The sequence below is a fragment of the Pan paniscus genome, chromosome 1 (genome assembly GCF_029289425.2).
Source record: "Pan paniscus chromosome 1, NHGRI_mPanPan1-v2.0_pri, whole genome shotgun sequence".
Classification (NCBI taxonomy): Eukaryota; Metazoa; Chordata; class Mammalia; order Primates; family Hominidae; genus Pan; species Pan paniscus.
Genome location: NC_073249.2, coordinates 203613435 through 203631579, shown reverse-complemented (window position 1 = coordinate 203631579; position 18145 = coordinate 203613435). Strand labels below are relative to the sequence as shown.

The following is an 18145-nucleotide window of genomic DNA, read 5'->3' as shown; positions in this document are numbered from 1 at the left end:
ATGTGGGTCAAAATAAATTGCAGTCTGCTTTCCCAGCCACATTTTATTTGTTTTAATGCAAATTATCCAATGCCTGCAGGAATGCTCAAAAGTCTATGAACCTGTTATTTTTTAAAATAAAAGATAAAATTTCAAAATTAGAAGAGACTATGAGAGAACACCAATCAATGAAAGTGCTAATTGGAATAAATACTTGAATTTAGACTAATCCTCAGTCTAATATCCACAACACATGTTGGAATAGACAAGAAATTTTGCATGAATTTGATCACTCACATAGGCAGTTATACTTTGAAAACAATATTCCTTGCAAGGATTACGAATAAAATAATGTTTTAGGACACAATTGAATTTGAAATAGGTAATGTTTTGAATAGATTTTTTAGTTTTATTGAAATCTTACATGAACAAGAAATTGGAAATACAATCACATCAAAGAACAAATTGTCACGGCTTTTGACGTTTAAGCCAAACAAATTTTGTAGGGCAGATTTCAAAAAGGTGTGAAGTTATAACAATTTAAAAACACAGTTAACCTACTTCTAGGAATGCAAAACATACAATCATAGGTTATTTTCAATACAAGAAAACTTAAATTTGTTTGCTTTAATTTCTTAAAACTACTAAGACAAAGCACTAGCTTGTATTTTTATTTACAGCATACTCCATACTCCTATGTAATCTATCCCAAATCCAAAAAAATGAAACTTTCCAAAACCAAAGGTTCTGCAAAATCATGATTTAACAGTGTGCCCAGCTTGTTTTGAAGCTAAAATGAAGCCTGAAACGATAAAAGCATTGTAATCCCCAGAATAAGGGAACTCTGCAAGCCCAATAATGTCCAAGAGCATTTATGAAAAGAGGAAAAATAAAAAGACTTGAGTATATACACAATAGAGATTTCTTCAGCCCAATACAAATGGCAGCAAAATGCTACTTAAAGATGAAACAGTTAAGCCAATTTTTTTTTTTGAAGAATGTAGATCTAGAGCCAATCGTATCTTGCCAGTATCATTTTCAAGCCCTTACTTGTCTACTTCCACTGTTGCCCATAAGTATCCTGATAAAATTCCTGGTTGTCATTATTGTAACCATAGTTACCAGAATAGTCACCACCTTGCTGAAGCGGCTGCTGAGCGATGGGTTGGGAACCCCAGTTCTGTTGGTTGTTGGTCTGACGACGCTTGGAATCAGGCTGGTTGTACCCATCTGCCTTTCTCTTGCCTCCTACATTGCCCCCACGATTGCCCCGAGATCCACGGGAACCACGGCCTCTCTGCTGTTGAGCAGGACCCCCTCTGCCACCCCTAGAGCCTCTTGGTGGTCCCAAAGGTGCCCCCCTCTGTGAATAGCCAGCTCTACCTCTTGGAGGTGGTGCTCCCCTCCCCCTTGGTGGTGGTGGAGCACCTCGCCCTCCCCTTCCTCCTCCTCTTCCTCTTACTGCATAGCCATCATCATAGCCGTAGTAGGGATCTTCATAGCCTCCACGATAGTCGTGATAATCATAACCATAGTAATCATCATAGTAATCTTCATAGCCATAGTAATCTGGAGGGTAGCCATATCCACCTCTCCCCCCACCACGACCCCGACCTCTAATTGGAGGTGGCATGCGAGGAGGAGGGTGGTAGTAATAATCTTCATACCTAGCAAAGTAGAGAAGGGAGAAAAGAAAAAACAAATCAGTTTGCTTCAAGACTCTGATTTTGTTTTATTAATCTGATCTCCATTATCAAGTTATTCCTTGTCCAAAGATATATCTACTAAAATGCAGACTCACGCAGTGCTTCTGGAGGCCTGTCTAGCAGCTTGGCGCTCTTTCCTTTTCTTGTCTGGTGGCTTGGCTAAGACTATTTCAATTTCTTCCCCTTCTATTTCTTTGCCATTCATTTCATCCATAGCCTATAAAAAATTAGAAAAATTATTTTACAATGATATAAAACTATATTTTGTTTTATATAGTATGTAAGCTATTATACTTGTGTAATTTAATATACTTAACAATTTACTTCACAATTATTTTAAATGGCAAAAGGTGAATCTAGCCAGAAAGTTAAAACACACACAAAGAAAATACGTTTCCCTTGACCTTATCTTTTTATACATAAATTACATTTAGAACAAAACCGACCACCTGATATTATATTTTAAAAGGTAAAAGGGCTGCCACCTATTGCTGCTCCTTAATTCCAAATAACTCCTTAAAAGATTAGCCATACCAAAGAAGCAAATCCATACCGGGGAAAAATGCCAGTATTAATATGAGCCAGACAAAGATTAATTTCTCAGGATTAGAATTTTAAAATAAACATGTAGCATACAACATACAGGTCTTACACTGTTCTTATACAACAATTTCAAGGATTTGAAGCACAAATGAGGTTACTGAGTGAGATTATCTGTAAAATTCAAGAAGATACTAACACAAAAAAGCCTAGGTTTCCCTCACAATGCTTAACCCATAATGTACTTTGCTTGAACAGTTAAAAGTACAGAGCCAGAAAAGGCCTGGACTAATGAAGACTCAAGCAATTATGTAGAAAGCAGTAATCAAACATTCCATGTTCTAGCCCTTTGTTCATGTTGTTCCACCTAACAACCTCTGCCATACATCAAAAGGTTCAGGTACTCAGTAACAAAATGTCACCTCCTCATGATATTTTATTTTTTGTTTCCCTATACCTTTCCCCACTCTGGGCACACATAAAAAAAATGTTCTATTGGCGCTATCAGTGATTTATAAGTATCTAGACAAAAACGAAACTAGTCCTCAAGACTGCAATTTTCCCTTTTACCACCTCAGCTTTGCGTTGCTTCAGTTAAAGCAACTAAACAAGTTTACAAAAGCTTCCTGGCATAAATTAAAAAATGAAACATCTACCCTCTGCCCTGACCATCCTGGTGACTCCCAGTTCCTGGACTAGATATTTTATAATTTCATAGGCTTCTTTGGCAAACCATCCTATAAATATTTTCAATCAGGACAACCAGTTATTTGAAACCAGTCGAGTCAGGAGGAATATTTAGACAGCATAAAATTATTAGTTATCTGCATTCTATACCAGTGAAATTTCAGAAGCCAGACATGAACGGATAAGAGTATAACAGCATAACAGATAAGACTCCATACTTCAAAGCCAGATTATTACTGAGTTTGTGATCTTGGACAAGTTATGAATTTTATGAACAATACTGCCTCATTAATTAGCTACCATCAATGAGCAAGCCGATTAATTATAAACCAATCAGGGATTCTATAAAGCCTGTTTTAAAAGCAGTAGCCTGGGCAAAAAACAAAACCAAAAAATGCTCAAATTAGAGATGGCAGTATCCCACCGACCAAACATGCAGAAAAAGAACCATGCCTGTGTCACTAAGCATTCTGGATCTATCTTCCTAATAACATAAATAAGATTTTAGTAGTGTTTTGTCTTGCTCCCATCCCCCCAAGGAAGGAGAGATGAATAAAAAAAAGAAACTGAAAATTTCACCCATTAAAGATAGTCCTAAACCATTGTCAATAGAAAGCAGGTTTTGTGTTCCAGATACCATATGAAAATACTTTCTTCAAACTTTTCATTATCATCAAAGACTAAATCAACTATTATACACAAGTGATATCTCTAACAATTACTGAAATCAGTAAAACATAGTGAATGCTATTTTAACTCTAAAATGATTAAATAAAGGTAAAACTAATCATACCCTCAAAATATATCTACTCAATTAAACATGGTATACTGTAAGAGTCATGTACACCACTCAGTTTCCTTCATAGGTACACAAACTGAGGTCAACTAAGTAGTTATAATGCATTCATTACCTATTCAGTGTTTACAGCAGCTAATTTTTATACCTTGTAATACCTCCAAGGCATCATGCTATCGAATCTTACAAAACAATACAGAGATTAAAAATAACTTGCCTAAGATCACAAACTCAGTAATAACCTGGCTTTGAAATATGGAGTCTTATCTGTTACATACTATTACCACTTTACAGAGATTAAATAGAAAGAGTTCAGCAAAAGCTGACAACCAATATTGTTTCAGTTTTTAAAGTTACTTTGTGTTTGGCAAGTTTCAAAAACAAAATTCAAATATCAAGAACCAAAATTTCAAAATTCCTACCTTAACAGCTGCTCCTCTGTCTTCAAAATGAACAAATGCATAATCTTTCAACTTCTTTACTCTTTCGAGTTTTCCAAATTCAGAAAATGACTTTTCCAATATTTCTTCTGTCACTGTAGTAGCCAAGTTTCTCACAAACAAAACTTTTACCTAGTAAGCAACAAATAAACAAAACTGTCATTGGCTACTTAATTTTACCTGAAAAGTGTTTCTTCCTGTCTTCATAGCATAGCTTTTCTCCTCTAAAACATTAAGTGCTAAAAGTGTTGTTACAGGTAGTAAGAGAAATTGCTAGGAAAATGACACTGATATCAGTCACCAATTTACAAAAATTATTGGTTCCTGCCTTCTCCTATGTTGTCATTAAAGCACCTAACACTGAGTAGAACCTTCAAGGAACCAACACATAATTATTATTACCAAGTTAATCAACAAATTTAACATGGTTTCCAAGTCCCTTTCAAAACAAGTTTTTCTGTTTCTTTCCTCTAAAACTGAGTAACTTTCAAAAGTTCATACGAAAAAATAAATAAGCAAGAATAACCAGGAAAAAAAAGAGTGAAATTTAGAGGCTGGCCCTACCAAATATAAACAAACTATAATGCTTAAATCATTAAATCAGGTAGTGTTAATTAGAAAAAAAGGAGAAAAGCTGGTCCATGCCTTACACTATACACAAGGATAAACTCCAAATAGATTGAAAATTTAAATAATAAAAGGGTGGAGGGAAGACTGTGAAAGTATTAGAACAAGGATGATTCCTTTATATAACACTGGAGTGGGGATGACCTTATGACTTAAAATCTAGGAGCCATAAGAATGTTATACTCAACTACTAAAAATAAATGACTTCTATATGGCAAAAAAATACTATAAGCAAAGACAATAAATATGGATGAAAAATTTGCAACATGTATCACAAACAGCTAATCTTTTGTATCAGAGCACCAGAAAATAACAAAAACCTCAACAACTGAATAGAAAAATAGGCAAAATTCCTGAATACATGGTTCATACACAGAAACACATATGGCTCTTAAAATATATTTAAAGTTCAAACCATTCATAGTAAGAGAAGCAAATCATTAATCATTAATGGCACTGAGACATTTGTTATCAGGCTGGCAAAATTCAAAAGTTTGATTATACACTATTTTGTCAAGAATGAGGAAAATAATTCTCTTGTATTTTGCTGGTAGGAATGTAAAATAGTGTATCTCCTACAGACAGGAATATGGCAGTATCTTAACAATTACAGATATATCTACCCTTTGGCCCACAATTCTACCCCTAAGAATCTATCCTACAGATATATCTCCACTTGTATCAACTGACATAAGCTTATTCCTTCCAGCATTGTAAGAGCAAAAGATTAGAAACAATATCCAGCTGGTTAAATACACTATAGTACCTCCACAGAATAGACTGCTATGTAGTCATAAAAAATGAAGAAGAGGGCTGGGCGCGGTGGCTCACGCCTGTAATCCCAGCACTTTGGGAGGCCGAGGTGGGCAGATCACCTGAGGTTGGGAGTTCAAGACCAGCCTGGCCAGCATGGTGAAACCCCGTCTCTACTAAAAATACAAAAATTAGCCGGGCGTGGTAGGAGGCACCTATAACCCCAGCTACTCGGGAAGCTGAGGCAGGAGAATCACTTGAACCCGGGAGGCAGAGGCTGCAGTGAGCCAAGATTACACCACTGCACTCCAGCCTGGGTGACAGAGCAAGGCTCCGTCTCAAAAAAAAAAAAAAAAAAAAACCCAAAAAATGAAGAGGAGCTCTATGAGTTGTAGGATAGGACAACTTACAGTCAATGTGATAAGCAAGTACTGTGCCATAGTTTAGTTGGCAGTGTTTTTTAACTATTTAGTAGTACATATAGTAATGATGTATTTCCTCAGAGCTGATGAAACAGGATGGTGAATAAACAAAAGGTAGATCAGTGGATATGGTAGGCTACCAACATTACTACCACTCATCTAAGAATTAAGGAAGTATATCCATATTTGCCGAAGGAAATACTAAAAGGAAACCAGCAACTATTAAAACTGGATGCCTTATAGGAGACAAAGGGGATTTGGTAGACACAGGGATAGGGGTAGAAAGGAAATTTCTTTGTCTATACTTTTCTATATAACTTTTGAACTAAGAAAACATAGTACCTATCCAAATAAAAAACTAACATTATTGAACAAATTGTTGCTTCAGATAAAGGGCTATCTAATAAGAAGATACTAATTTAAGGAGGAAAAAAACTAACATTTTCCACAAACGCTCCATCCCCTTATTATTCTCAATTTGTCATACTAAGGTCCAGCCTCTATGTTACACAGACTCCCACTGGTTTAGTTGCTTTTTAAAAAAAATTCAACATGGACTTTTCTATGATGAAACAATAACATACTATGTGAAAATTACTTACTGAAATTGTGTTTAAAATGTTCAACAGGAAAAAGGGTCCCTTTAAGAGACATATATTTAGGCTTTTAGGTTATGGTACATTGTAAAACTGACCCAACTTGGCAAAAAAAATCTTCAGTGAATTGTAAATTGATAGTGTGAATAACAGAAGCTTTACTCAAATGGATAAACTTTTCTTTTCAATTAGGAAACAATAAAGGAGCTGGGTGGGGTTGCAAGCACCAGTAGTCCCAAGCTACCCGGGAGGCTGAAGCGGGAGGGACGCTTAAGCCCAGGAGTTCAAGGCTGCAGTGTGCTATGATTGCACATGTGGGCAGCTACTGCACTCCAGCCTGGGCAACATAATGAGACCCCATCTTTTAAAAAAAAGAAACAATAAAGGGCTCCATAATATTTAATCCTAAGTTTATAGAGACCTCCTTTTCATTCTGAAACCTGTTTTAGATCTAGGAAAAAGGAGTTACCAGAATGAAATCTTGAAGTTTTCTAACCCTAAAAAAAGATTAGGATGAACTTCCATCTGAGCAGTTACTAAAGGTTATGTGAGAAGTGGCTGGTAAGCAAATTACAAGCTATACTTTTGGTTTTCATGGGATTTTATTCCTCTTTTATAATATTTTATTCCTCTATTATAATACATCTATAATACTATTTTAAAATATTTTTACAGAAAAAGCAATACAGGCTATACTTAGTTACTACAGGTAGATTCAAAGTTGTGGTGGATCTTAGAGATTGATCCAGGCTCAATAAAATAGATGACATTCATGTTCAGTAGTTTACCCAAAGTCATAGTTGTATTAGGAGAAGAAACAATAGGAATTAAAATCAAGCTAGTAAAAAATCAAAATAAAAACTCAGAGCTATTTAAATTCTCTATCCCTTTCCTAGACACCCATCTACTCAAGGAATACGAGATAAAAGATACTGAGTAGCACTTCTGAGAGCCTCTCTGGTTCATTCTCAATAGAACTTATCTGATTAACCCAAAGATGTCACTGCCAACCCAGACTTTATACAAGTATAAACCAGAGTTCTCCTCCAAACTACTTAGAACGAGGGTTTGCCTCCTCAAATTCTGGAATAAAAACCTTGACTTCTGACTTATCAAGAAGAATCCAACCATTAACTCATGGCCATTCAGAGTTGCTGCCTCCCTGTGAAGGGAAGAGACAACTAAAATGCTCAAGAGCTCATTGCAAGCAGCAGAAATGCAACTCTGAGGCCGGGCGCAGTGGCTCACACCTGTAACCCCAGCACTTTGGGAGGCCGAGGCGGGCGGTTCACAGGGTCAGGAGATGGACACCACCCTGGCTAACGTGGTGAAACCCCGTCTCTACTAAAAATACAAAAAATTAGCCAGGCGTGGTGGCAGGCACCTGTAGTCCCAGCTACTTGGGAGGCTGAGGCAGGAGAATGGCGTGAACCCAGGAGGCAGAGCTTGCCGTGAGTGGAGATCGCGCCACTGCACTCCAGCCTGGGACAAAGCAAGACTCCATCTCAAAAAAAAAGAAATGCAACTCTGATGTGTCCCAGGAGTCGCCCAAAGGAAAACTTAAGAACCAGTACTCAAGGCACCACTATTAAGATCCTGGCAACGCAAGTACAGGAATCAGGAGGGAATTGAGGGCCCTTTACAGGACTTGCCATGCATATTTTGCCACTAACAAATAAGAGCAAACATGACAATCTTTTGCCTTTCTTCATGGGGACAATACACTAAGGGAATCTGATCATTTAAAAACAACAGGCGGGGCACGGTGGCTCATGCCTTAATCCCAACACTTTGGGAGGCCAAGGCGGGTAGATCATGAGGTTAGGAGTTCGAGACCAGCCTGCAATATGGTGAAATGCTGTCTCTACTAAAAATACAAAATTTAGCCGGGCATGGTGGCAGGCGCCTGTAGTCCCAGCTACTTGGGAGGCTGAGGAAGGAGAATCGCTTGAACCCGGGAGGTGGAGGTTGCAGTGAGCCGAGATCGTACCACTGCACTCCAGCCTGGGCGACACAGCAAGACTCTGTCTCAAAAAATAATAATAATAAATAAAATATTTTAAAAAATAAAAACAACTACAAAAAAAGCTTAAAAAAAGAAAAATTAGCTATAAATCTAAATAAAACATAATTCATGGCCAAGTAATAAAGTCATAATATAGTCAATGAAGATTATAACTTATAATCTGCAAAACATTACTTCTCTCTTTACTCAGGACTTTTAAAAAAAAAACAAACCTCTATCCCTCACAGTGCCCAGCACTAAACAAACACCCAGTGTGTATGGAAATACTTAATTGAAGGAATTTCATTTCAGTTCCTTTTGCACATTTAATCTGCAGGAAAAGGGATTGTTAATGGAAATTCCTGGATACCAAGACAGGCTGTTAACTTTAGTGTTAAAGCCGCTCCTTGCCAAACCGTTGAAGTCTAAAGCTACAATTTCTATTTATCATAAAACTCAAAATATTTGAGCTTTATTCTGAGTACAAAATTTAAATGATGACCCTATGCCCATTCCAAGCAACTGTATTTACCTTAGCCATGACTTCTGGATCTGGTTCTTCCACAGGGTCAGCCCATTCAACTGTAACTACATTTCCCCACACTTTTACTTTTCCACTCATCAGCCGGCGTCTGGCTTGTGCTGCTGACTTGTGATCCTCATATTCAAGGAAGCAGAACCCCCGATTCTTCTTTTTGTCATCGGGTTGATGATAGAGAATAACGTCCACCAAACCCTCTGTTAAACCAACAGCCAGATATATAAGCCAAAAGCATCCACCACACATCTAGCGATTAGGCAGACCTAAATCCGCTTGACAATGAGCAAAATATAAGTGAAGCAGCCTCAACATGAGTCACTAATTTTGTAGACAATTAGATCAACATAATTAGATATGGGGTTTGGGACAGTATTTGATGTTCCTTTTTAATTTTAGGGGTTCTGAAGGTACAGCCATATACAACAAATCTACTATATTCTGACATTTAACATGCTACAATGTTTTAGAGCGTTTGATATAACATGACTTTATTAAAGCACTAACAAGGATCTTAAAAACAAAATTAGTAATATAAACCCAAGAGAACTAACTTTTGACAACTAATCATGGCCAAAAATCTTCCTTGAAGCTAACTTAAAAGTTACTATTTTTACCAAGAATGGAAGTGATCACTAAATATTAGTGTTCCTCTGGTCTTAGTCCTTTGCCCTTATCTCTCCGTATGTGTTCTTTCTAAATAATGTCAGCTAGCCCTACTTTTAAATGTTACCTATACCCTCATAAATACTTAGATTTTTTTCCTACCCCAGACTTCTCTAAGCTCTAGATGTGCCTACGTTCTTACCTGATGTATCCTCTTTGATGTCTTAGACATTGCAAATTTAACTTTTCCAAAACTGAACCACCATGGCCAAAATCTGCCTTCCCTAGACTTCCTATCTAATAAACAGTGCCATCCACCTGGTTCTGAAGCCAGAAATTGGTTAGCCATTCTTGATTTCTTCCTTCATCTCTCCTATCCAATTCCAAACTCATTTACTTCTTTCTATCTCCACTGCTATTACCCTAGTCTAATCCTGTATCTGTACTAGTATGACAGCTTCAACTAATTTATCAGCTTCCACTCACACCCCTTCTCTCCAAGCCCCTATCCACAGAGCGCTAGGAATAATATCCCATAAACAAGAAATAGGTGTTATTTCCTGCTTAAAACCTTTAAATACCTTCTCATTATATATACAATAAAAACCCAACTCCTTACATGGCCTACAGAAGCCCTGCCTACTTCATTTCATACAATTCTACTCCTAATTCTACCTTTTAATAATACTGGCCTCCTCAGTTACTGTAATATACTGACTTCTTTCTTGCCTTGGAACCTTGGCACGTGTTGCTGTCTTGGAATGCACTTCCTTTTGCTCTTTGTATGCTACAACTTCTTCATCCTTCAGGTGCTGGTTGACACGTCATCTTATCAGAAAAGTCTTCCAGAACCATGGAAACAGGGATAGTAGCTATTCTCTAGCTAAATATCCTGTATTTCCTGCTTCAGTGTCTTACCACAATGTCTAAATATTCCTTTAATTTTTATTTTTTATATTCTTGGTCTTATCTCCTTTCTCAGTATATAGGATCTATGAAAGCAGAGAATATGTCTCTTAGCCATCAGTGTATCCCAGGCACATAGCACAATGCCAGCACTTAACAGGAACTTTAATAAACACCTGCTGAAAGAATGAATAAATGATCATGAAGCCAGAAGGAGCTATAGATAATAAAGTGATGAGGTCAAAGAACTGTGCCAGCAGGGGTACTTGACAACACAATATAGCGGGTGGTAGCAGTGGTTACAAAGTGGGACGCTAGAAATCAAGAGTTCAAAGTGCATAGAATTTCTGGTGACTAGATCCAGAATGTAATCTGGATATGGTGGAGCTGAAGTAAAGGACTAAAGATGAGGTAGACATAGAAGTAGGTAGGAGTCTAAAGCCCTGGATGGTTCACCAATGTAGATGTTAAAGGTATTAGAAAGAAGCCAATTTAGGGCAGAAGAGGAAGACAGTGAGCCAGAAGCAATCTTTAGATTAATGAAAGGCTGAAACCACAAGAGCAACGAATGACAGCTTCAACGAAAGGGAAAGGATATGTCTGGATGATAAAAATGTAAAGGAACAGTGGTTTTTACAAGGGGAGGCAGTGGTCTAACGCAGTGTTTTTAAATCATAGGTAGTATTAGATCACAACTGGCATTTTAAAAAATGAAATAGAATAAGAAATATCAAAATAAATCATGTATAATAAATAAAAGTACAGTTTTGTTAAATTGTTTCAGTTATATATAAATGTGTATAGAACTGTGATATAAAATCTACTTCTCAATCAATTCCATGGATTTAGGATTGGATATTTTAAAAAATCTGATCAGCCAGGCACTGTGGCTCACGCCTGTAATCCCAGCACTTTGGAAGGCTGAGGCGGGAGGATCACCAGAGGTCGGGAGTTCTAGACTAGCCTGACCAACATGGAGAAACCCCATCTCTACTAAAAATACAAAATTAGCCAGGCGTGGTGGCGCATGCTAGTCCCAGCTACTCGGGAGGCTGAGGCAGGAGAATTGTTTGAACCAAGGAGGCGGAGGTTGCAGTGAGCCGAGATCGCACCATTGCACTCCAGCCTAGGCAACAAGAGCGAAACTCCGTCTCAAAAAAAAAAAAAAAATCTGATCTAGACAAGGCAGCAGGGAGAGAGTAAAAACTTTCATCCTCTTGGTCCTAAAATACACTAATTGTCAAGGGGGAAAAAAGCATTCACTTGAGGGCTATAGAGCAAAAGCTCCAGCAAAAGCCAAGGTTCAATTAAGACAAAGAAGTGAAGGGGACATTCCAAGAAATGAAGGATATAAGGGAACTTGCTTAAACCCAAACCACTATAAAGCAGAAAGGAAGCAATTTAGATACTTCAGACCTGAATTCTTAATTTAATACATACAACCCCTCAGTTTTTTTGAGCACTTGTAAGTAGTACAACATACTTCGCAAAAGTAATTTCTAAATACATTTTTGTTTTACCTGTGACTTTACTGAATTCTTCCAAAATGTTTTCTTTAGTCTTATTCTTCGGAATGGATCCAACAAAAAGTCTGTTGTTTGCCACAGAAATGCACACTCCAAGGTGTTTACCAGGGCGAATTTCATAGCTGTCACACTGCAATAAGAAAAGAACCAGAGACCCCAAAACCACCCCAAACTCAGGACAATTGATCTTAATCTAAAAAATTCAACAATTTAAGGCCAAACGCTCCCTGCTTCATCAACTCACCAAGTTCCCTCATGCTTTCCATAATATGAATGTATATTTTAAACTTCATTGTTACAGTCTCTTGTTTTAGTTTGGTTTTGTTAACCTTCACTACTCTTCCATATAAAAAGGACTCACTTTATTGTTTAAAATATCTTATTTCATATTTTAATTTTATCTATCTGAAAATGTTTTTCCACAGATTTTTCAGAAAAAAATACCTGAGACTGATCATTCAGGGTCCTTGGAAATGTAATTGCATATAGGTAAGCCATACTCAAAATAACAATATGTAAAGGGTAACAACTATGTTTAATCAATGCAAAGATATTAGAAAAATTTCAAATTCCACAGAAGTCACAGAATTCTAAATATATAGTTTTAAATTGTCTACCAAACACAATACTTTCAAAATTTTATAAAATTTTGAAAAATGTTTTATTTAAATCACTATAGTGGATTTTCTTGATAAATTGTAGCCCCCTTTTTTTTTTTCTTAAGATGGAGTCTCGCTCTGTCATCCAAGCTGGAGGGCAGTAGCACGATCTTTGCTCACTGCAACCTCCGCCTCCTGGGTTGAAGTGATTCTCCTGCCTCAGCCTCCCAAGTAGCTGGGACTACAGGCGTGCGCCACCACGCCCAGCTAATTTTTGTATTTTTAGTAGAGACAGGGTTTCACCATCTTGGCCAGGCTGATCTTGAACTCCTGACCTCAGGTGATCTGCCTGCCTCAGCCTCCCAAAGTGCTGGGATTACAGGTGTGAGCCACCACACCTGGCCAATTTTAGCTTCTTATACTTTAATATTATTTAACCATTAGTTTACTAAGAGATATGATTATTAAAAATAAAATCATCCATATGCTGCCAAAAATGAAAACTTAATATTAAATAAACAAGTTTGAAGAAAAAATCCATAATAAAAACTAAAATCTGGGTCAAGCTAGGAGTGGAACTAATTCAGACACCAGTAATGAAACCAAAGCCTTGATGAAAGAAGTTGACCATTCTACAAAGGCTAGAACTAGACTTAGTGAGGCCCTCAGAAGTCAGGCAAGGGTATGCCAAAAAATAATGACATTGTTATTTTAAGATTCTGAGATAGCTGTGTCTTAAATACAGCAGGAGTGAAGATACATTTGATTTGCAGAACTTTGTTGCTACTACTACTGGTCTGAAATGAGCACCAAGTGGTTAAAGGCCCTAGAGAAAGGAAATTAATATGAGACTGGCTATAAATAGTAGGAGAGGAGAGAAAGATTAAAGACAGAGAAGACTCAAGGGCCAAGAAACATACAGAAAGAACAAAAATACACTTAGAAAATATGAAATAAATCGTATGAGTAGGCTGTAACCAAAATAAAACAGATTCACAACTATTTTCTGAATTGAATCCTAAGTCACTGTCATTCACTATTATGTTCCCCACAGCCCATTCCAGTCTTCATTATACTTTAAGAATCCTAAAGTTTAACATCAAGAATTGACATCCTTTTGCCTAAAACCAAAAGACAGAAATGCATAAGCCAAATACTCATATGAAACTTCTGATATCAATCTAATAGATAACTTCTTAAATCAATGGGAGACTTTCTATAAAACATTACTTTTTGGGTATTTTCAGTTCTTTTTTACTTTTATAGTCAGAGAAAAATAAACGTCACATACCAACTTGGTCAGTATAAAAACATTCCAAGCAACAACTGAAGAAATCAAAATAATGTTAACTACAAACATTTTTGAATTAAAGTTTATTTCCTCAAATAGTGACTTGCTAGACAGTGGATAATTATCACATACCAGTTTCACGGCTTCCTGTGCAGCTTCCTTTCCACAGAAGGTGATAAATGCATACCCTCTATTCTGACCGGACAGTGGATCCATCATAAGACGTAGATCCCAAATGGGTCCGGCCTTCTCAAAAAGGGGCACCAACTCATCCTCATATAAATCCCTTGGTATTTTGCCTACAAATACCTGAAATAAAACCCCCTTATTAGAATCCAACATAAACATTTGATTTTAGAGCCATAAAGCCTACTGCCTTTTTTTTTTAAAGATGGGGGCAGAAGAAGATGGTTAAGAAAGAATGGAAACAATCTGAAACTTACAGTTGACTTGCAGAGCTAATCCTAATTTTTATTATAATGACCTTAGGGTTATCAAAGAACAAGTCTCTTGAAAAATGGAAACTGACTAATAAGAGTGTAAAATTTGTATTTACTCTAAATTTTAAATTTTTATAGCTTGACTTTTTCTCATAAAAACAGAATAAAGGAGGCTGGACGCAGCGGCTCACGCCTGTAATCCTAGCACTTTGAGAGGCCAAGGAAGGCAGATCACTTGAGTCTAGGAGTTCAAAACTAGCCTAGGCAACATGGCAAAACCCCATTTCTATTATTTAAAATTAAAAAATTAATTTATAAATTAAAAATTAAAATGAATAAAAATAAAATAATTGAATAAAAGATTGACATAGCTCTCCTCAAGTTATCTCCTCAACTCTAAAATCTTTACTACTTAAAAAGCAACCTCGGCCGGGCGCGGCAGCTCACGCCTGTAATCCCAGCACTTTGGGAGGCCAAGGTGGGTGGATCACGAGGTCAGGAGATCGAGACTATCCTGGCTAACATGGTGAAACCCCGTCTCCACTAAAAATACAAAAAATTCTCCAGGCATGGTGGCAGGCGCCTGTACTCCCAGCTACTTGGGAGGCTGAGGCAGGAGAATGGCGTGAGCCCGGGAGGTGGAGCTTGCAGCGAGCCGAGATCGCGCCACTGCACTCCAGCCTGGGCAACAGAGCAAGACTCCATCTCTAAATAAATAAATAAATAAATAAATAAAAAGCAATCTCAATATTTTTCAGAAACTCCAGTGCTTCAATCTATTCCTTTCTCTATCCAGATATTAAATATTAAATTTTAAGGTATGAAAAAAAACCTCTTCACCATTTGAAGAATTTGTGATCTATCTTTAATTACAAAATTATATATGATTAAATTATAATATGCAATGATAAATTAAAAATTATACAGTCAAAAACCCTCATTTGATACCAGATTACAATTTTCTTCAAGTTTTTCCAATGTAAGCAACATTAAAAATGTTTTATGTTGGCCGGGTGCGGTGGCTCACGCCTGTAATCCCAGCACTTTGGGAGGCTGAGGCGGGCGGATCACGAAGTCAGGAGACCGAGACCATCCTGGCTAACACGGTGAAACCCTGTTTCTACTAAAAATACAAAAAATTAGCCGGGCGTGGTGGCCGGCGCCTGTAGCCCCAGCTACTCAAGAGGCTGGGGCAGGAGAATGGCATGAACCCGGGAGGCGGAGCTTGCAGGGAGCCGAGATCGCGCCACTACACTCCAGCCTGGGAGACAGAGCGAGACTCCATCTCAAAAAAAAAACAAAAAATTTTATGTTAAAACATTTGTAATCCACAAAGTCTGAATGAGTAAAATTAGTATTTGCATGACAAATTTTCCAGTGAAACTCATCTACATCACCATTTCACAGTCTGAAAAATAGCTGGAATAATAGGTAAATATAGAAGTAATAATAGCAATCCAATCCAAAATATGCCGACATTATTATGGACATTAAGTTTCTGAAGTTAAGCTCTACAACAGATGTACTATCTAGAGATAATCCTTTCCAAAATAATCAAGACTCACTTTCACTGCTATCTGGTAAAACTTGAGGTATTCTTTTGACTCCTTAGCATGATTCTCACACAATAGTTATTGCAATTCTTCTACCTCCTTAAGGTCCCCAATCCTCATTCACTAAACCTCATTCTAAGGTATCACCTGAGAAAGTCATTGGTTTCTTCATATTCTTACCTCTCACAATGTCTACTTTCACTTCTATCGCACCTCAGAGAAAGAGATCTACCTCCTTTCTAAGGTTAACTCCTTAGCCACAATAAATAAGCCCATTTCTTCTTACCATTTTCTGGAAATAACTGCAAATCGTTATTCCTTCAACTCTCATATTTTGCTCAGTACCATCCTTCCCTTCCCCCTGGCTCCTTCCTGTCTCCAAACAATCCAAAAACAAAACACAACAAAACACCCCTTACTTTAGATTGTATTATATTTATTTCTTTTCACTGATAAATGTTTGGTTTGTTTTTGAGACAGGGTCTCACCTTGTCGCCCAGGCTGCAGCGCAGTGGCATGATCATGGCTCACTATATCCTCACACTCCCAGACTCAAGTAATCCTCCCACCTCAGCCTCTCAAGTAGCTGGGACCAGAGGCTCTTGCCACTATGCCCAGCTAATATCTGGGGGTGGGGGTTGGGGGTAGAGAGAGGCTCTCACTATGATGCTCAGGGTGGTCTCAAACTCCTGGGCTCAAGTGATCTTCCTGTTCCTTTCTTGGCCCTCCAAAGTACTGGGATTACAGGTGTGAGCCACTGCGCCCAGCCTGTTTTGAACACGCCATCCGTATGTTTTTTTTTTTTACTCACACAGTTATTTTCAACACATCTACTACATGCTTAATACCGTGAAGCCAAAGAGAAGTAGAAATAAGACATCTATGGCATCATCACAACTAGGGATACAAGATACTGTTATATGTGATTTAAGTGATGTCCCTGCAGAACAATCTTTGTAACAAAAACATACTGAGAGAAAAGCACACAGCATCTATGTTCTCTTTAACCCTCTATAATTGGCTTCTTCCTCTAACTCGAGCTGTATACCCAGATGTCACTAATAAACTTCTAATAACCAAATTCAAGTCTTTTTCCAGGCCGGGCACAGTGACTTATGCCTGTAATCCCAGCACTTTGGGAGGCTGAGACGGGTGGAATACCTGGGGTCAGGAGTTCAAGACCAGCCTGGCCAACATGGTGAAACCCCATCTCTACTAAAAATACAAAAATTGGCCAGGCATGGTGGCAGGTGCCTGTAATTCCAGCCACTCGGGAGGCTGAGGCAGGATAATTGCTTGAACCTGAGAGGCGGAGGTTGCAGCGAGCTGAGATCGCGCCATTGCACCCCAGCCTGGGTGACAAGAGTGAAACTGTCTCAGGAAGAAAAATAAAAGTATTTTTCCCCCTCAGTTCTCATCATCCTTGCCTTCTCTACAAGTATTAACACTGGTGATGCAACTACCACCGTCAAAACCTTTTCTTACCTGAAGTATTCAGAATACCAATCTCATCTTTATACCTTGAAATCTATGATGAAGACATGTTTGTAACAAATGATTTTTTCTAAAAATCAAAATGATTAAAACCCAGCCTTGTCAACTGGCTCCTCTGATTGCCCCCGTCTACCTTTAGAAGAATATAATTTGTTTCTCTCCCCTCCTAGCCCCCACCTCCAGGTGACTGAGGAACTACTTCCATAAACAGACATCTCAGATGTTTTCAATTCCTCCCATTACCACCCATATCCAATTAATCTTTAAAGTATCTGCTTGAAGTTGCTCCACGTAAATGCCTAGCCTATACAAACACATGGCTCCCACCCTACTCAGAACTTGTATAATACAAATCTTTCAAGAGACAAGTAATTAGATATACCTTGGACTCATGTGCCATATATTTTCCTAGATTCTAGAAATATAGTGACTACCACAGACAAGGTCTAGGCATTCATGAAGTTTATATTCTACTGAGAGAGACAGACAAAAGTAAACAATATGGGTCATGCGCAGTGGCTCATGTGTGCAATCCTAGCACTCTGGGAGGCCAAGGTGGGCAGATCACTTTAAGTCAGGAGTTTGAGACCAGCCTGGCCAATATGGTGAAACCCTGTCTGTAACTAAAAATACAAAAAATT

The 18145-nt window shown here is 37.9% G+C and overlaps 1 protein-coding gene across 7 annotated transcripts in view; it reads right to left on the bottom strand.

The window, feature by feature from the left end:
* Positions 1-362: 362 nt before the first annotated feature.
* The window catches only part of HNRNPR (heterogeneous nuclear ribonucleoprotein R), a 34267-nt gene continuing 16484 nt past the window's right edge, over positions 363-18145 (bottom strand). For 5 of the 7 annotated variants that reach the window (XM_034957972.2, XM_034957969.3, XM_055096636.1 and 2 more), the window contains 6 exons: positions 14150-14326; positions 12122-12257; positions 9084-9289; positions 4131-4280; positions 1781-1902; positions 363-1646 (listed from right to left, as the gene is read on the bottom strand). In XM_034957972.2, the coding sequence (XP_034813863.1) occupies positions 1034-1646; positions 1781-1902; positions 4131-4280; positions 9084-9289; positions 12122-12257; positions 14150-14326 (1404 nt within the window). In that variant the 3' untranslated portion in view covers positions 363-1033. The remainder of the gene's footprint in view (positions 1647-1780; positions 1903-4130; positions 4281-9083; positions 9290-12121; positions 12258-14149; positions 14327-18145) is intronic. The other 2 variants (XM_034957979.3, XM_063594097.1) reach the window with 1 other exon arrangement.